Genomic DNA, 20,841 nt, shown 5'->3' on the forward strand with positions numbered 1-20,841 from the left:
AGTAAGTTAAGTTAATTGGGAGGGCAGCTCCTCGGTGGTCCGCCGCCGCTGCCGCCACGGTAATTGCACACGGGCAGCAAATTAACGCGCGAGCAAATAACCGGCTGGCTTGGCACGGAGCCGGGGCGACGCGACTGCCCTCCCTCCCTCCAACCCTCAGAGGTCCCAGCCGGCCACTGCCACCTGCTACCGGCAGCCGCCGTTCTTTTTCCCTCTAGCACCGCCCTGCAGTGTACGGCTTAACGAGTCGCACTAAAGTACGACAGTTCTCCTGGCCCGATCAAAAAACGGATAAGGCTCGCAAATTTGTGCCGTTTCGCATTGAATCGGTTTAACGGCTCTGCCCCTGTGAGTGTTACTGCGCGCCCACACGAACATTCCTCCGTTTTAATGTTACTGCTTTACCGGAAAGAATCCATATACTTATCGCCGATGAAACGGCATAGAGCTTTACTATTACTTATTGTCCCATTTAGCACCAGTTGTTCTGAGATACCTTTCAAATGTAACTTAATGGTTCAACGGTCAACAGCCTGTGTGTGTTGCGGATGTAATTTTATTTTACTCATTGACATGCTTTATAGGCTGCTTTCAAAACTGTATGTTTAAACTACAATGCACTTCGGAGGCTTTTCTCCATCGGCAGATGAGATTTGTGGATGTTTACTGAGCAAAACAACGGTGTTGAAGTTGCTGCACTCCTGGACACTTGCATTGCGTTCTTGGTAGCAATGTTACCAAGTTGAAAACCAAAACTGTAAAATGCTAATCTGTCGTCGGAAATACGCAACGCCTTTGCACAGGACTGCAGAAATTACTCAAACCATTGGTTTCCTAGGAACAATGAATGGTGCCAAGGTAAAAGCCGAAACTGTCACCTACTGATGTAGCAAAGACTCCGATTCACCCTGCAAGCGAAAAATAAAGTTCAGTTACTGGTTGTGTTGTGTTTGTTTATTTATTTATTAATTTATTGAGTACCTAATTTCATGGTTGCAAGGTCATACGCCACTACGCAGAATGGCATCGTAAACCACTCTTAATTCTGAAACTAAAAGTACTTCATTCTCTCTGTGGTATCGGGGTGACGTCAATGGCTCCTTAGGCTTATTGCACTATTTTTAATGTTGTGGGACAACATTCAAATATCTTGATATACGTAAATAAAAGTGCCAACACAAAAATCTGAGATTTTTATTATCTGAGATCTTTATTCAGTACGCCAGAGTAAAACGACGCGCGACAGCTTCGAAAAGAAACATACCAATGTACAAGACATTAGACATTTCTGGAGTAACTTACAACTATTTTATCCGTATAGCTGATGTATTGAGATTGGGAAGGGCGCATAACGTATACTGCTATAAAAGAGAGGCAGGAAACTATGTCGACTTAAGACTAACTACGAGTACTATGCTGAACAAGTTAAATGAGGCAGATCTCTTAACTGTTGGTGTGTATTACTGGTGTTAGTAGCACCGACTTGTTTCGAAGGTGGTTGTCACGGACTCATTTCGTCACGTCATTGTTCTGAAACTGATACCAAAATGCACATAGCATTGACACGGTGGTCGGTTCTACCTACGGTCGCCATCTACAAAACCGATTAGTTTTTTACCACGTAGGTCAGGGAGACAAACTGTAGGAACTAAATGTTCTTAGGACTCACACCAACTTACTTACCTTGAGGTAGGAGCCGAAATACTTGGTGACGAAGGGACTGTCGCACTGCGACAGCACCATGATCTCCTGTTGAATGTCCTCGATCTCATCTTCGGCCTCTTCGAGGTCGATGATCTTAATAGCGACAACTTGCTGGGATCGGTTGTCCATCCCCTTGAACACCTCGCCGAACGAACCCTTTCCGATACGTTCCTGTTTTGTGAATATCAGCTCAGGGTCCACCTTCTGCAACAGAAATTTTAAAAAAACGCAATTAGAAAAGCTGTCATATCAAGAAAGGTATGTCACTAGTAATCAAATACAGCCAGCTAGTTTGTAAAAATTAACTGGTCCTCCATGTAGAGGTAGGGTTAACAACCCCAACTTTAATAGTAGACAACATCTTCAACTAAATGGTGTGCCAGTTACAAGTTACGTTACAAGTCAGAAGATGTCTACAGATGCCAGTTATTAAGTAAAATATCAGATGTCTACAGGCTTCCCAGCTTTCTCTTCCTGATGAAACTTTAGATGGAATGTGCCACTTGGTCAACGCACATTTGCAATTAAAGAGACCGTTACAAATAGAAATCATAAAGCAAGATAGCATACGACAGAGGTCCTCATTAAAAATCTTTAATTAAACAGTTGAAGAATATACCTATCCTTTCCAGATATGCACTTACTTTATTAAAGAAAAATATCTCCTGCATTCTGACAATTATCTTGCATTCAAAGACCTTTGGTTTTTTGGTTACTGAAATTACGATTCCTTATTTACTCTGTTGGTTAGTTAAATACGAAATTCGTACATCCTTAGTAGTTGTCCCATTAGGTAAACTGAATGATGGAAGCGAATGTATCTCTTACGATCGCCACACAGTGTAACGGTTTTGTGATGTCGCATGCGGAAATGCAAGATTTCACAGCAAGAACAACACTGCTCGAACAGACGGTAAGAGTCTTAAAGCGAGGAACATTCTTGACAATTTGCGAGAAATTTGACAGACTGACAAAGAAATACTGTACGTTTTCAGAATGAGATTTTCACTCTGCAGCGGAGTGTGCGCTGATATGAAACTTCCTGGTAGATTAAAACTGTGTGTCGGACCGAGACTCGAACTCCGGACCTTTGCCTTTCGCGGGAAAGTGCTCTACCATCTGCCCGCCAAAGGCAAAGGTCCCGAGTTGAGTCTCGGTCCGACACACAGTTTTAATCTGCCAGGAAGTTTCATATCAGCGCACACTCCGCTGCAGAGTGAAAATCTCATTCTGGAAACATCCCCCAGGCTGTGGCTAAGCCATGTCTCCGCAGTATCCTTTCTTTCAGGAGTGCTAATTCTGCAAGTTTCGCAGGAGAGCTTATGTAAAGTTTGGAAGGAAGGAGACGAGGTACTCGCAGAAGTAAGGCTGTGAGGACGGGGCGTGATTCGTGCTTGGGTAGCTCAGTTGGTAGAACACTTGCCCGCGAAAGGCAAAGGTTCAGAGTTCGAGTCTCGGTCCGGCACACAGTTTTAATCTGCCAGGAAGTTTCATTACTGTGCTTATTTGGATACGGATGGGGAAGGAAGTCACTGGTGACATAGTAAAGAGGACTGGTTTGGATTTTGTCTAAATGAGTAAAATAAACCACAGAATCCTTAATCACCTGCCCAGACAGAAATTTGAACGCACTATCCTGGGGAAGGGAATGAAGTGTCTATAACCAAAGGCTCACTCTTTCTATATACTGAGTAATGTTCTCGTTAGTATGTTCGTTTCTTTGCATCGCAATGGATAGATACGTAAACAGCGCATGTGAACTGCACGCCAGGCAGACTGGCGAAGATTTTCCACAGTCACCAGAGTCCAGTGCGTCGCCGATGTGCATGGGTAGCGATTCCGGGAAGCAGTTGCGAATAGCTTTAAACGGCTGTCAAGCAAAAAATGAGTGACTGCTGACCGGATCGAAGTCCCCGAGCTCTACCCACATTCTCTAAAGATGGAGTAATGGATCCTCCTCCTCCTCCTCCTCCTCCTCCTCCTCCTCTCCATCCTCCCTCCTAATTACTTGGTTCTTGATACCTGAACATGGATGAGGTTTAAATTCTAACTAATTGATAATAGGAAGCGATACCTTGTAATAAAGCGCTTCTACCACATTAAAAAATAAACAGTAGTCGGATATCGTAAATAGTCCAAGAATAAGTACTTGTCAGTTTGCAAACAAACGAGTTACCGTAATAGCGCAACGTCCACTACACTGCCTGAATTGTCAGCGCACGAGAGGAATTTATAAATTTAAACTCACGTGTACAGGGTGAGGCACATAAAAGTGACCCGAACGAGTGGATGCGAATGGACGTGAATGTGTGGGGAGGAAAAGATCTACAGTTACTTCCAACAGGATGGAAAAACTGTCCATACAGCCGGCCGAACCTTGGAGCACATTTGCACAACCTTCACGTCTGACAAGAGTTTTTAGCAGAGATCAGTCTAGTCGCGGCCCTAGTTGGCCACCCTGGTCACCCTAAAGTTTAGGTGTATCGCAACAACGTTCACAGTCTTCAAGAACTGCAACAGATCATTTCGGATGGGAATGCAGCAATTGTAGCAGTTCAGCTTCGATACGCCTTCAGCATCTTACTGACAAGTGCCCGAAAGTGCCAAGAGATGAATGGTGGGCACTTCCTACATCTGCTATAGTCAGGTTAGTATAGTGTTTTTCATTTTCTCTGCTGTGTGTCTTTGTATCCTGGAGCTCCGTTCTCCGGGCCGCTTTTATTTGCCTGTATTATCCAATATGCACTGGATGAGTATGTAACACATCAGGTACATACATGTGGTAAAGGTCCTCCAAGGTTTAATAACAATATATCATGGGATTAGAGACCCGTTAGTACCACATCGTTCATACTGAAAGGAAAGAGAAGAAGACCGAGCGAGGTGGCGCAGTGGCTAGCACACTGGACTCGCATTCGGGAGGACGACGGTTCAACCCCGCTTCCGACCATCCTGATTTAGGTTTTCCGTGATTTCCCTAAATCTCTCCAGGCAAATGCTGGGATGGTTCCTTTAAAAGGGCAGGGCCGACTTCCTTCCCCGTCCTTCCCTAATCCTATGAGACCGATGACCTCGCTGTCTGGTCTCCTTCCCAAAAACAATCCAATCCAAAGAGAAGAAGATGCGCGGATATAAGAGTATCAACAACAAAGTTTAAACGTTTTTTGCGGCCACATTTAAAACTGCCAAACACAAACAGACAAAAATACACGTGAGATTGTGATGCTTAATCTATAGTTAATGGTTCAAAAATAATTTTTCTCTGATACGATGCAAAGCGGGAGAAATTAAAAGGCATTTAGATGTAAGAGCTACTGATAATGAAATTCAGTTAAGGGCGAGAGAACAGTTAATCTTCAGTTCCAAAAGCGCTCCTACTTAAGATTCAACGATTTCCCAAAACATTTCCCTAAATATAAAAACGTACATGCAGATTAGCGTTCAATTCAGGGACGTTTGTCACATTATTCAGAGAGAGAGAGAGAGAGAGAGAGAGAGAGAGAGAGAGAGAGAGAGAGAGAGAGAGAGACTGTCCCAAGTGAGGAACACGAGGTAGCATCGAAGGGCAGACCGAGTATCTGAACTACATGGGGGGAGAGAATATCGTGGCGGATGACGAAACAGTTTTGAGATCTCACGACAGGTGGCTCTGGGTGCATTTGCTGCCAGTCAATATCCGTACGTACTCTAGCTTTCTTCGGAATGATATATCTATCTGTTTGGAGAAGCAAGATACACCTGCCCCTCGCTGGGCATGCCGCTGTGTGACATGAACAAGTGATGCAAGCAGACCGAAATAAAAAGGCCTGTCAACATTTATTCGGGGAGGTCTAAGAAACTGTACTCTTTTCCGTTATAAGAGAAATAGTGAACTACGTTCTTCTGGCCTGCGTCTCACATTGTTTGTGCATCTCAGTGGGACAAAGAAAGGTGGCACAAGCAGTAGAAGGTCGGAAAGGCAAAAGGTATTCTTTCGTAGGTGATGCTCCACTTGAGACTAGCTTGTGCAGTAGCCATCAATGTGCTATACTTGTTTCTTCATGGGGCTTCTTATACTGTCAGATATACCTGGTGCTTCCTGTAAGTACTTACTCTCACAAAAAGTTATAATTCGAAGATCGGGCTCTCTTTGTATGATATATGGTTTGGGATTACAACATGGCGATTCGTTTAGTAGTCAAGACTTACTAATTTTCCTTTCTTTTTCTGCCACTACATTTGTATTTGATAAGTCCTTGGCAGGGACCCATTGTGGCCGATTTGCTACGGCCTACCTGCGACGGCAGCGAGAAGTACTGGTATTCGCACACACGGCTTCGTAAGGTACTCATGTAGCGTGTAAAAACGTCGTATACGGCTCTGTTACGACAATTTCTTTTAAACGAATTACCGGCAATGGAATGCATTTTAGGTAGGTGGAGGTTTGTGAGTTGTATGATCCTTGCTTTTCGAGATGTAAGAATCGAGTGGTGGATTCAATCGCCGCTGTTTCTTTGGAAAATGAACATTATGAACAAGTGTCACGTCAGCAACAACAGCTGGTAACGTCTGGACAGTGCGCAATATTGTGGTGCAGGATTCGTGATTAAATGCGTGTGACACAATTTACGCTATAAGTATGTAAGAAGCAAACGCACAACATATTTAACATGTACGTAGAATTTCCACAGAAGACTCTTGTGTACGACGGGTGACGCACCTTTTATTTGTTGACCAAATCAATTGCGAGAACCCAGATTTGTTCCGGTCGGTTCGTCACCTTAAGGGAGAAAACAAAAAGCCTTCAAAGCTGGAGGCGGAAGGTGTGTGTGTGTGTGAAAAAGTGAAAGTCAATTTCATCGGCGGGATAGGTTGTTGACAGAGGGTCTTTAAAAAAAAAAAAAGAGAGAGAGAGAGAGAGAGAGAGAGAGAGAGAGAGAGAGAGAGAGAGAGAGAATTTCTTCATGCTGATTACCCTTCGAAGTGTAAAAAACAGACTCGCGGAGGATACGCAAACTCTTCTTGATCAAGTGCATGGAAAAATAAGCGAGTGACCTATATAAGCATTTTGGTAATGCGAAACAGTAAGCTTGGTACCGACAAATTTGGACTATTTTTAAAGTGTAGACTGTGTCTTGAGGCACAAACTGAGTGAGAACAGACACTTGTGTCCGGAAACGACACAGATCGCCTGCCACTAAGCTACCCTTTCGGCAGCAAACGGGAGTTGTAACGCTGGTGCCCCTGCAATCACGCTCTTAGTGGTCGCTACGGTGGTGGTGTGAGAGGCGTGCACTAATCAGACACCACCTAACGTTCAGAAAACTGTCACGGACAGCGCGAGGTGTTCGGCCTGCGTTCCGCCAGCGCTGCAATTGAAGTTTATTGCCGTAGAGGTACCGTAGCAACAAGCTTTTCCCCCGTAACCGCAGCGTCGTTTGGTGGCGTATACGGACACAGGTTCTATTCTCGATTTGTTCTTCAAGATACCATCTACATTAGAACCTGCCCCAGTTTGTCGTTATATTTTTTCTTCCACTCTTCATAAGCCTGTCTTCAAGATCAGAAATAAAGCAACGTGGTGTGGCTCTCCATTCTGAAAAACGTCTCTGCACAGTACCACGTTATTTTGCGCCAGCTCTCCATTAGTACATCTTCAGTCAAAAGCACTATTCTGTTCATCAAAAATGTAACTTAGGGCTGCTAATAAAAGATTTCCGATACGCCTCAGGATAAGTAAACAAAGAGGTAATTGGTTAACAGTCGGTGAATGGGCGAGAGAGGGGAAGGGAGGAAAGGAGGAAGGGAGGGAGGGAGGGAGGGAGGGAGGGAGGGAGAGAGGAGGGCGCATGAAACACTGTTCAGGAAACAGCGCCTTAGTGGTAATAATACAACGGAGTCCGCGCGGCAGAATGTGTTTGAAACGCCCATTTCGGGCACGCGCTGACTACACTACTGACCATTAAAATTGCTACACCAAGAAGAAATGGAGGTGATAAACGGGTGTTCATTGGACAAATATATTATACTAGAACTGACATGTGATTACATTTTCACGCAATTTGGGAGCATAGATCCTGAGAAATCAGTACCCAGAACAACAACCTCTGGCCGTAATAACGGCCTTGATACGTCTGGGCATTGAGTCAAACAGAGCTTGCATGGCGTGTACATGTACAGCTGCCCATGCAGCTTCAACAAGATACCACAGTTCATCAAGAGTAGTGACTGGCGTATTGTGACGAGCCAGTTGCTCGGCGACCATTGACCAGACGTTTTCAATTGGTGAGAGATCTGGAGAATGTGCTGGCCAGGACAGCAGTCGAACATTTTCTGTATCCAGAAAGGCCCGTACAGGACCTGCAACATGCGGTCGTGCATGCTGCTGAAATGTAGGGTTTCGCAGGGATCGAATGAAGGGTAGAGCCACAGGTCGTAACACATCTGAAATGTAACGTCCACTGTTCAAAGTTCCGCCAATGTGAACAAGAGGTGATCGAGACGTGTAACCAATGGCATCCCATATCGTTACGCCTGGTGATACCCCAGTATGGCGATGACGAATACACGCTTCCAATGTGCGTCCACAGCGATGTCGCCAGACACGGAAGCGACCATCATGATGCTGTAAACAGAACCTGGATTCATCCGAAAAAATAACGTTTTGCCATTCGTGCACCCTGGTGCGTCGTTGAGTATCCCATCGCAGGCGCTCCTGTTTGTGATGCAGCGTCAAGGGTAACCGCAGCCATGGTCTCCGAGCTGATAGTCCATGCTACTGCAAACGTCGTCCAACAGTTCGTGAAGATGGTTGTTGTCTTGCAAACGTCCCCATCTGTTGACTCAGGGATCGAGACGTGGCTGCACAATCCATTAAAGCCATGCAGTTAAGATGCCTGTCATCTCGACTGCTAGTGATACGAGGCCGTTGGAATCCAGTACTGCGGTCCTTGTTACCCTCCTGAACCCACCGATTCCATACTCTGCTCACAGTAATTGAATCTCGACCAACGCGAGCAGCAATGTCGCGATACTATAAACCGCAATCGCGATAGGCTACAATCCGATCTTTATCAAAGTCGGAAACGTGATGGTGCTCATTTCTCGTCCTTACAAGAGGCATCACAACAACGTTTCACCAGGCAACGCCGGTCAACTGCTGTTTGTGTATGAGATATCGGCTGGAAACTTTCCTCATGTCAGCACGTTGTAGGTGTCGCCACCGGCGCCAACCTTGCGTGAATGCTCTGAAAAGCTAATCATTTGTATATCACAGCATCTTCTTCCTGTCGGTTAAATTTCGCGTCTGTAGCACGTTATGTTCGTGGTGTAGCAATTTTAATGGCCAGTAGTGTAGTTCTGATACTTCAACGGCTGATCGCGATCTCCTCGCGTACTTTATTCCTGTTTCACGGTTAACGCCACAGACGAGTTCAAAAACTGATTTCGGAACTTTCATGTACTTGGCCGATTTTGGAGTGAATAAGAACTAGATTTCGAATTCCTAGCAGTGGCCAAAAGAGTAAAGTCTACGGTGCAAGCCAGTGATCGGACTATCGGACTGGGTGCACCCTTCTATCCACCGCGGCACTAGCACGGGCAGGGGCGGCGAGTCACTCGCCCCAGTTGACCTCCTTCCCCTGGAAAGATCGCCGTTACTCAATCTGGCAGCAGCCCAAGTGGACCTGGTCCGTCCTGCACGGCCTCAAGCGAGAAGAAATCTCCGTACCTGTCTGGGTTTGAATGCAGACTTCCGGGGTCGTAAACTACAGATCTACTCAGTAGACCGTTACATTTTGCGTAAGACATACGGCAGACTGATCACGACAGCCAAAAAAATAGGGGAATCTGTCAACACTACCATTGAATAAAAATGAGGATGTTGGCAAGCGTGCCGGGCGTGGGTGATAGACACAGTGTCCTGTGCAACAATAGGTTACCCCTAGGAGGCGAACCACAAAGTTGGCGCTGGCAGCGCTGAGTCGGGGAGCTGCGGCAGAATCTACCGCTATTGGAGGGGACGCGGAAGCGACAGGCGCGCCGGCTAGGGTTTCCCCCTCTCACGCCGCCAAGTCGTCTCGGCTGCACCGAAAATACACCGCCGCACCATAGCGGTACGCACGCCGCCGGCCTGCTAATTGTATTATACAAACAGCATTATGCCGGCAGTGCCGCCCCCATAACAGGATTGCTCGTAACCGGATTACTCGACCAAGAACACGTGCACGGCGCAGGGCCGAGTCGCGCCAGCTACGACTGTGACGTGCCTCATGGCGATGCATGCACAGCAGAGATATAAGCCCGACTGAAGACGACCACTAGAATTCGTCTCAATTTACGCGATTGTTGAAGTTTGCAACTTGCTGTTACAGTGTTGCCACATCGGCTGCCGGCTACCTCTCGGTTACAAATGACAAACAAACATGGCGGTTCACTTCACAATTTTCTGTTAATATGTAACGTGGAGCAATGCTGGAAATGGATGTCGTGAGGTATGTCAGAAATGCGAGATGCGCTGTCGACTGCTGATTTTGAGTGACCAATGACTGAACTGCGGCAGACAACACGTTTAGTGGCCCTGTATTTACATTCTTGTCCTAAGCTAACTACAACCTCGTGATGTGCAATGTATCCAGGAAAACGGCGGTCAGCAATCTGCAGCAGAAGTAAAACCGCGACCGCTTTCTTCACGGCGATTAATGCTAGTCTTTAAGAGCAAAATCAAAACAGAAAAAATTCAGTTTCAGCGCTAAATGCGAACTGTAATATCTCGCTATCGCTGGGTACCTGAAACTACCCTCACACTAGCTTCACGAGCTGCTGCGTTACCGACCGATGAGCTGTCCTCGTTGGATCTTGGTTGCAGATTAATGAAGTAATTTTAATGGTGTATAGTAACTACGGAAGTCACCAACACGAACAGTATGTGAGAGTACTGGCCACTGGATGGCATATTGATCATTTACACGTATCGTTTAAAGCTAATGGCTTCCGCAGTATACTAAATACTAACTTCTTTACACTGATGAATCAAAATATGACAACTGCGCACCGCGAGACTGAATGGCGCCAAGTGGCGTTGCTGACACGTGACGCAGTAAGGAACGTATGTATGTGGAGCAGACACGTAAGGGGGATTATTCTAGCGACGTCACGACCTACAAACAGCAGAAACCACTGACATGCTGACTGACAATGGCAGACTGTGAATGGAAATGTCGGAAGCTGGTCGCACGCTCCTGTCGTAAGCATCTCAGCGAAGTGGCTGAAGGATCGTGAGACCACAATTAGGCGACAGGATGTTGAGCGTCAACATTTCACCATAAGTCGTGGAAGTCGGGCACTTGCCTTGTCTATAAAGCCGGGTGGGCAGTGATCTGTGGCAGGTCTAACGATAATTTACAATACTCGTACAGGCACAAGTGTCTCGGAGAACACCGTTCAGCGCACGTTGTTGAATAATAGGGTCGGCAAAAGACTAAAATTACCAGGTCCTACTTTGGCGTCCGTAATTAGGAGCGCGAAGGTCAAGGGATCATCGAGATCGGATAGTGGTTCAATGGAAACGTGTCGTCTGGTCAGATCATTCACGTGCCCTATTACACGAGGTTGGTGGTCGTGTCCGGATACGCCATCAGCCAGGCGAAGCGCAGTCCGAAGAGCAGGGAGCCTGTCCGTGTCACAAGGCCAGAATCATGCTACAATGGTTTCAGCAGCATGACAGTGAACTCCTGTAGTCTCACAATACTCCACGTCTTCCACGCCAAAATATTAGCATTTGGAAAAGCTTCAAGGCCACAATAATCTACTTGGTTGCCCCATACAACAGCCAGTGTGAGCAATGTACTACCTCCAAACACAGCCTGAACATCACAAGTGAAGTTCAGATGCAGTCCACGAAAAACATTTGGACCTCCAATCAATTGCTGTTTATTAAACTGACCAGCCAAGTAAATGTCTTGGCCACCAAGTTCGATTGATCTGAAACATACAGAACACATCTGGGACGCTGTCAAGCGCCAGCTCTTCTTCAACAAACCAACGGCCAATAATTTATGGGAAGTGAATGACCTGTTGTAGACATCTGGCACCCCGTATACCTACCAAATAATTGTAGAATTGATGCCACGTATAAACGCTGTTCTTTTGCGTTCCATAGGTGGGGCAGTATGAATCTCATAGTCTGCAGAAATAAATATTTCTTCACTGGAATTTTCTTCGCCGAGTTCAATATGAATGCTGTGAAATGTACAATAAACTGAAACTTTTCTAACCTCCAGTCAACCACTAACTGTACCTTTCCCTCTCTTCGACGTTCTGTATCTACAGCTAAAACCTGCAAATCACTGTGATGTGTGTGGCAGAGAGTACATTTTCTTGTACTGCACTACTGATCATTAAAATTTCTACACCACGAACATGACGTGCTACAGACGCGAAATTTAACCGACAGGAAGAAGATGCTGTGATATGCAAATGATTAGCTTTTCAGAGCATTCACACAAGGTTGGCATTGGTAGCGACACCTACAACGTGCTGACATGAGGAAAGTTTCCAACCGATTTCTCATACACAAACAGCAGTTGACCCGCGTTGCCTGGTGAAACGTTGTTGTGATGCCTTTTGTAAGGAGGAGAAATGCGTACCATCACGTTTCCGACTTTGATAAAGGTCGGATACTAGCCAATCGCGATTGCGGTTTATCGTATTGCGACATTGCTGCTCGCGTTGATCGAGATCCAATGACTGTTAGCACAAATGGAATCGGTGGGTTCAGGACGGTAATACGGAACGCCGTACTGGATCCCAACGGCCTCGTATCACTAGCAGTCGAGATGACAGACATCTTATCCCGCAGTCCGGAACCGCGCGACTGCCACGGTCGCAGGTTCGAATCCTGCCTCGGGCATGGGTGTGTGTGATGCCCTTAGGTTAGTTAGGTTTAAGTAGTTCTAAGTTCTAGGGGACTGATGACCATAGTAGTTAAGTCCCATAGTGCTCAGAGCCATTTGAACCATTTGAGCATCTTATCCACATGGCTGTAACGGATCGTGCACCCACGTCTCGATCCCCGAGTCAACAGATGGGGGACGTTTGCAAGATAACAACCATCTGCACGAACAGTTCGACGACGTTTGCAGTAGCATGGACTATCAGCTCGGAGACCATGGCTGCGGTTACACTTGACGCTGCATCACAGACAGGAGCGCATGCGATGGTGTACTCAATGACGAACCTGGGTGCACGAATGGCAAAGCGTCATTTTTTTTTCGGATGAATCCAGGTTCTGTTTACAGCATCATGATGGTCGCATCCGTGTATGGCGACATCGCGGACATCGCGGAAGCGTGTATTCGTCATCGCCATACTGGCGTATCACCCGGCGTGATGGTATGGGGTGCCATTGGTTACACGTCTCGGTCACCTCTTGTTCGCACTGACGGTACTTTGAACATTGGGCGTTACATTTAAGATGTTTTACGACCTGTAGCTCTACCCTTCATTCGATCCCTGCGAAACCCTATTATTTCAGCAGGATAATGTACGACCGCATATTGCAGGTCCTGTACGGGACTTTCTGGATACAGAAAATGTTCGACTGCTGCCCTGGCCAGCACATTCTCCAGATCTCTCACCAATTGAAAACGTCTGGTAAATGGTGGCTGAGCAACTGGCTCGTCACAATACGCCAGTCACTACTCTTCATGAACTGTGGTATCGTGTTGAAGCTGCATGGGCAGCTGTACATGTACACGCCATCCAAGCACTGTTTGACTCAATGCCCAGGCGTATCAAGGCCGTTATTAAGGCCAGAGGTGGTTGTTCTGGGTACTGATTTCTCAGGATCTATGGACCCAAATTGCGTGAAAATGTAACCACATCTCAGTTCTAGTATAATATATTTGTTCAATGAATACCCGTTTATCATCTGCATTTCTTCTTGGTGTAGCAGTTTTAATGGCCAGTAATGTATTTTTGTTAAATTAATTAAACAACGATGTCTCACGACTTCGAGCGTCCGTCCTCTACAAAGTCTCACCCAACGCTGAGTTTACACATGTGGGAACAGGTTGTGTGAGTGCGGTAGCGGTTGCACAGTAATAAACAAAAAAAACCCAGGGTCAGACCGACCGTGGTGTACACCTCTAGGGTTCATGTGAAGTTACTGTCGAATCACCCGCCTTCAGCAACTAAATTCAAATATGTAATTGCGGTTTCACAGAGTGGCAACAGACTTGTTTCGCCAACAACGCAGATCGGAGAAACGCGTGACACCTGCCGACCGCAGCAGCAGACAGAAGTGGGTGTTAAAAGTCGCGCGCGCTCTGACATCCCGCCGAGGGCCGGCGTCTCCTTGGCAGCCAGAGTACCAGCGCCTAGGCAGGCGAGGCGGACCCGACCCCAGCGCGGCACGCTGCGCCGCAATTCGGCGCGCTCCTTCTTGCGCGCGGGCCTCGTCACGATTTCAGTTAAAGTTGCGGCAAAAACCGCTGTTTCCGCGGCCCCGCCTCTTCTTGTAATTACCACCTCCTTTCGCGGGTGTCGGTCATTCGAGAGGCGCGAGCGGCGGGCCGCAAGTGCTCTCGTTTCAACAGGTGAGCGCTCGAACCGACGCTCACTAAAGCCCTAGAGGCGCTCTAACAATTGTACGTCCGGAACCAGCTTTTAAGTCTGACTGCACAAAAACTCAGGTTTGTGCCTTTCATCTCCGCAAGAGGCATGCACCGAGACGGATGCCCGGTCACATGGAGACGAATTTTGCTGGAGCGCTGTACCTATCCCAAAATAATTGGGTGTTATCCTGGACAGTGTCCTGGTGTATGAGGCGCACTGTGCCAACACCAACATGAAAATCAGTGGCAGAAATAATCTCCTACAGAAATTAATTAGGTCAAATTTGTATGCGGAAAAGAAGAGCAGTGGCAGTTTGGTACTCCGACGCTGAATATACCTCCCCCATTTGGTACGAGCTCGCCCACGCTAAACAAGTTGATTTCGTACCCAAAGGAACGTGCAAACCGATCACTGACTTCTACAGACAAGCTACGTCACCTGGCTGGAAGCTCTCAACAAATCCACGTGAGGCAAATGCCTACAGAGTGACGAGTCCTCCACGTCTTTATAACACCCGCTATACGGGAACCCAAGGGCTGAAATCAAGAAATAATTTCCTCACAGTAATGGACTATTACTAGCCCTAAATTCAGCCTAAAGTAGAGATGTACTCTGGTAATCACTATCCAGACTAAAGACAGGAAAAATAATGTCCAAAGCAAACGTCACAAAATGTAGATCACAGTAGCGTCTGACCTGTGCAGCAGCGGTGAGATCCCGGAAGCCAAACGTATTCCTGCCCTGTCTGTCCCGCACAATGCAGCCTACAAGACCTCAAATCAGCAAATTCTACTGCAACTGACGCTGCCCACTTCTCGACTAAATTATTCTTACTAATACGCTGTGTTTTGTAATACTCATTCGTGTTAAAAACGCCGTAAGTTCGCTATACTTCTGATCCGTAACTCATACTTCCCTTTCGTTCCCTGAACTCGTAATATGAAGCTTCTGACAGCATTAACAAAATTAAAAACAAATCAGAAACACGTACAAAGATCCTCGCTGATATCACTCAGTAACCGCAATTGATACTGGCAACTTTCTAACAACAACCTGAAAGGAATGCTGTTCTCTTCAGACCTGACTCCCTGCAAATGTTATCTGTAACTGGTACGCAGCCTACTGTGAAAATTATGATTCTCTCGGTGCTCTAAAGGCCCTTTAACAAACACCTCCAGCAACAACACAAAACATGTACATAACGTACAGGATACGTTTCTTCTGCTTCAACAGCAGGGGGAACACGCTGTATTCAGCTGCGTAGCGTGGCACCCGCGGGTGGAACGAATCGGGAACTCTGGCGGAGCCGTCAATGAGGTGTGTTGATGGGACAAGAGTTGAACAATGTGTCATACTCCTAAATGCTGGTAACTCTTTTTTTGAGCCAGGTCATGCATCAATGCGAGGAAGAGTGGCTGCAGCTGGGGAACAACAAGCTGTGGACCGTGAAACAAATGATCCGTCTGTGGCATACCTCATTCCCGTCGCAATTGCGGGACCAAGTCCCCCTCGCCCGTCTCTGTATATAGCCCATTAATTCATAAAATTTTGCTCCGAGAGTGGAAAGTATCCGTCTGCAGAGCCTCTGGCTTACCCATTTAGGTACGACAAAACAGGATAGACAAAAATATGGAAACATCAAACACAACGCATTACCATGCCTGAGATAGGGTAGGAAACTCCTCGAATACAAAAGGGATTCCATTCGCCTCGGAATGGATAAATACTGGATTTGTATGGTTTTAAACGGAATTTTGTATCATTCGTCCTGTAACATTGTTGCAGGATGAGGGATAGCGATCACGCAGTCTTCTCTCCAAAGCAGACCACGAAGGTTCAACAATATCGAAATCTGGTGATTTTGGTGCCCAGGGGAGACGCGACAGTTCATCCTCGTGGGAAAAAAAAGAGAGTAGTGTAAACAGGGGTCCTGTCGTTTCGGGCCACAGCATCACCATTGGCAAATAAAAACAATGTCATGGGATGGACCTTTACACTGTGGTGTAAATTCCGTTAAAAATCTTGCAACCGACTCTTCTTGAGAATGACTGAAAGGTTGCCAGTTGAAATATCGGTGCACGAGTTAATAATATCTCGGATGTGCAACGCGCCACAATCTGAGTGACATGCTATGAACATTTACGAAGCTTACAATTTTGCTAATTGGTGAAGAGTTTTGTACTGGCAAAAATACGTTAGTTATCTCACACTTTTGTTTGTGAAATACTGGTCGTTACGTTGCGTCATAAAAAATCAAAGGTTCACAGCCCTTCTCATGTGAATATGATTTGAAAAGTCTCTTCTTCACAGGTTTTTTTAAATTATTTTTTTTTCCTTTGTCTACTTAACGCACAACTTAACAGAAACATCAGATTTTCCTTCTTCACTATACGGACTCATCGAGTGGTGAGACCCAGGACTTGCATTCGGGAGAATTTTCGTTCTGAACCCCATCCGGTCATTCAGATTTAGGAACATCGTGATTTCCCTAAAATCACTTGAGGTATACGTAGAGACAGTTCCTTTCAAAACGACATGGTCAACTTCCAGCGAAATCCTTCTCCAATTCGAGTTTGTATTCCACCTCTCATTACTCGTCGTCCATGGGAAGTTGAAGGCTGATCTTCCTACTATCCTCTGTAACGACGCTCCTTGCAACGTTAGGGAGCGTTTCAGAATTCTGTGTCAACTCTTAAACGACGAGAAAAATCGCTCTGAAACAATTTCACGTTGTTCATTTCGGTACCATATGCTAAAAGTAATATATCGTCCGGTATCTCTTCAAATATCACACAGGCTGTGCAGTTTTTCAACGAGGTGCTAACACCAGCACAGGCTCGTGGGTAAGTGCGCAAGTTTTCTCGCATTTGACATAGTAAACTAAAAGCCACAATTACCTTGCTTCTCAATGCTGAATGCTCTTTCCTGCACACAGTAAACCAGTTTGTCTTAGTAGAAGGAAAAGAACGTCTCTTCACAACTGCGTACTTTAAGCAAAGCGTCACGAACTGGTTCGGTTGCGTCAGCACGAAGGATAGATTCCACTTACGGAAATAGTCTTCCTTGTTCTTGATTTTCCACATTTACGGTCTTAAAGCAATGAATCAAAGGTATAGAATGACACAGAAATAAAGAGAAAATTTTTTATAGTGTATCGACAACATCCAAGAAAATCTGCGACAATGGGAAAACGAGATAGTTGCAAAGCACCCTGAGTGCGGATAACAAACGAAAAAAGAACGTCATCATGAAATACGATAACCAACATTTTTATGCGTACTGAATGACGACAACGGTATCGGTACAGTAACGAGGGCAGTGTATGATCAAAGCCTTTCAATGTTTGACAAATCCATTACGTGTCGAGTACGTTCGGCGCAAGTCTTTGTTTACCTTCTTCACAGAACGTTGCTGCCTGTGTTGTCAACCATTTAGTAATTATTCCCTTAGCTAGTCATCGTTGTTTAATTTATGATCACCAAGGAAAGTATTCAGGTGCAGAAACAGATGGAAGTAGCTACGGATGAGGTAAGAGCTGTGCGGAGAGTGATCAAACTGTCTCCAGCCAAAGCCCGATAAGAATTGGGTCTTGTTCACAGTGTGACGTCGGGCACTGTTACGAGTGAACTCATGTTTGTGAGCTGTCCGCGGCGTTTATTACGTATTCCGCAACGCCGTTTCATATGCGTCTCACAGTCAACAACTTATCTGATTGTTTCACCAGGCACTAAAAAAATGCACAAGACGAATGTTGTGTCTATGGATTTAGCCTTTACTGTTATACTGTGCGCCTACATTCCATTGGCTGTCTTTTCTACAGGAGGGTTTGATAAAAGTCATGTATCAAAGCTCGAGTGCACTACCCAAACATACTGTAAGTTTTTGGCACCTAATGAACACAAAGTTATCGAAAAACTGTTTTTGAGAAACGGTTTAATGAAGAAGAGATTTTGAAGTTAGAGTAAAGTTCTTAGCAATTTGGGATACTGCAAACTTGCGCTTTCCCCACGTTTCGCCTTTCCGGTTCTGCACAGTCCAATTCTTCACTAACCAAACATGGACGCCCACTTCGTTCGTCATGGTACATTTGGTCATTTCATTCACTGAAATGTCGAACCCATCTCTCTACGGCTGAATCTCTCATCGCTTTTCCTCCGTAAACTTCGCAAGTCTGTACGTGAATGTCGACTGGTTTGGTGTTCTTCGCATTCAAGAAACGAATTACAGATCTAATCTCACAAGCGACGAAATTTTCAATCAACTTCGCCATTTTAGACAGGCATTATACAGCATAAAGAGGACACAGAGAACTGAAAATGTTGTCATCTCCTTCTCCGTGACCCAAAACAACTACCTCGCAAGCGCAAAACTGCGACTGTAGCCCTTCCGCAGAAGGAAATGCGATGGGAATTTACTTTCTAGGTGTACCTCGTTATCTATCGTACTTTCTGTAGGGCTCACGGCAGATTTTAAAATTAAGCACAGGCGATGTTTCGTGACGTCTTGCGTTTATTGTTACCAGACGCAAGGACTTAACACAGCAGTAGTCGTGCATTTTGGTACTGTGGTATATAAGGCAGTTCTAGCAGCACCCATATTTACAGCTGTATTCCGTGGGCAATCGTACTGTGTGTGGGGGGAAATAGGCAGTGTATGAGCATAATTTTCATTCGGCCTATTCCGATCGCTGATGACACGCGGAAAGACTGTGCTGCTTGTTACACGAGATACATGTTTGGTGAAGTAGCTTGTTTCTCAACTCGTCTGTAACGGGGCACTCGGAATTTTGTTGACATGGCACAATTCTTTCTGTAACGTCCCACCCATTCCTGTGACAGTCTCAGGCTGAATAAACAAACCCAAGAGGAAAATGCAGGTTTTGAATATTTTATCTCTCCTGTTAGTCCAAACTGCCGAGAGTCGCAGGCAGATGAATATTATTCCAAGAACTGCTCGGACGAAGGTTTTGTAATCATTTATTTCGTATTGAATTACACTTAAATTCTTCCCGTAAATCAGTCTCTCACAGCTGCTTTACCCTCACCAAGATTTATGTGCTCTTTCTACTTTAAACCGCTCCAGACAGGTACTCCCAGTTATGCTACCGGATCATAAGTATCCGGACACCTTTTAGTAGGCATTAATAGTGGATGTGTCCACCCTTCGCCTCAGTGACCGCTTGAACTCTGCTGTGGACACTTTCAATCAGGTGTCCGAATGTCCGTGGACAACGGCAGTCCATTCTTCCTCAAGAGCCGAAAACAGAGATGGTAGTGGTGTTGTACGCTGGAGATGTCGACTCAAAAGTGCTCCACTCGGTTCTGGCCAGGATTCTCGGCAGACCAGTCCATTTCAGGAGTGTTTCTGTTCACAGATCATTCTCTCACAGATGCTGCTTTATGTCAAAAGTGCAATGTCATGGTGATAACAAACAATAATCGTCTCCAAACTGTTCCTTTGCAGTAACCAGAACATAATCCTTTAAAATGTGTTCATTCCGTCTGCAATTGGCTCTTTCTTTAGCCCAACAAGGTGGCCACACCCTAACCACGAAGAACACTCCTGTACCAGCATGCCACCTCGTATGTACTGCTGGCACTGCACATGACGACAGGTACCGGTCCCTAGACATTCGTCAAACCCAATCATACCCACCGAACTTCCACCGCTACAAACCCCTCGTTCCCAGTCATCCTCTGCCTAGTGACGACGCTCTAAGCGTCCCTTAGCACCGCCCACAGAAATGTGTGGCTTATTAGGAGTAGCTCGACCAGTGTACCACATTCTTTTTAACTCCCTGCGCTCAGTCACTGTGAGACTGCTGGCAGCACTTTGAAACTAGCAAGTGACTTCTTACGTTGATTTCGTCCGATTTTTTACAACCACTATCCGCAATGCTCGGTAACCCATGTCAGTCACTACATGACGTCTGCTTGGTCCTGGTTTAGCTGTGCTTGGTAATTCGCGTTTCCATTTCACAACATCACCAACAGTCGACTTGTGCTGACTTAGAAAGGCTGAAATGTCCGCGACAGATCTGTTACTCCGGTGACATCCATTGGCAAAGCCCACGTTCGAAGTCACTGAGCTCTCCTGGCCGATCCATTCGGTTGCTACTGCCTTCCCTACCGACAACACAGTACTCCCTGCCTCTTTCTTAGTGTCCGTTCGCAGGTCTTTCATCTAATGGTCAATTCCGCATTACACAGTGGTGTTTGGATACTTTCGATCAAATAGTGTGCTTAACTTTTGTGGCTGATTCCAGTGACCGTGCAGTCAAACAATATCGGATCTCTATCACTCTACCATTACGAAAGATGACTGGTTGCAGTAATTGCTGGAAACCTACATTTATTCTTATTTAGAGTCAGTTGCCCCTGCTTGCAACAGGCCTGATTACCTGCGAGACGCACAACAGGTTTCTACCTATGTCGCCTCGTTGTACACAGTTGTATTGCCAGCGAATATCCTCTCAGGGGCTACAGAAGTGATCCGTCAGGTCTTTCACGTAGGCTACAACACACCGTGAACAGCATGCGACTC

General features: G+C 45.9%; 1 protein-coding gene across 6 annotated transcripts in view; it reads right to left on the reverse strand.

The window, feature by feature from the left end:
• The window catches only part of LOC126336662 (serine/threonine-protein kinase 26), a 703,591-nt gene that overhangs the window by 70,573 nt on the left and 612,177 nt on the right, over positions 1-20,841 (reverse strand). For all 6 annotated transcript variants that reach the window (XM_050000607.1, XM_050000604.1, XM_050000605.1 and 3 more), the window contains one exon: positions 1,684-1,908. In XM_050000607.1, coding sequence (XP_049856564.1) covers positions 1,684-1,908 — 225 coding nt within the window. The remainder of the gene's footprint in view (positions 1-1,683; positions 1,909-20,841) is intronic.

The sequence above is a fragment of the Schistocerca gregaria genome, chromosome 2 (assembly GCF_023897955.1).
Source record: "Schistocerca gregaria isolate iqSchGreg1 chromosome 2, iqSchGreg1.2, whole genome shotgun sequence".
Lineage (NCBI taxonomy): Eukaryota > Metazoa > Arthropoda > Insecta > Orthoptera > Acrididae > Schistocerca > Schistocerca gregaria.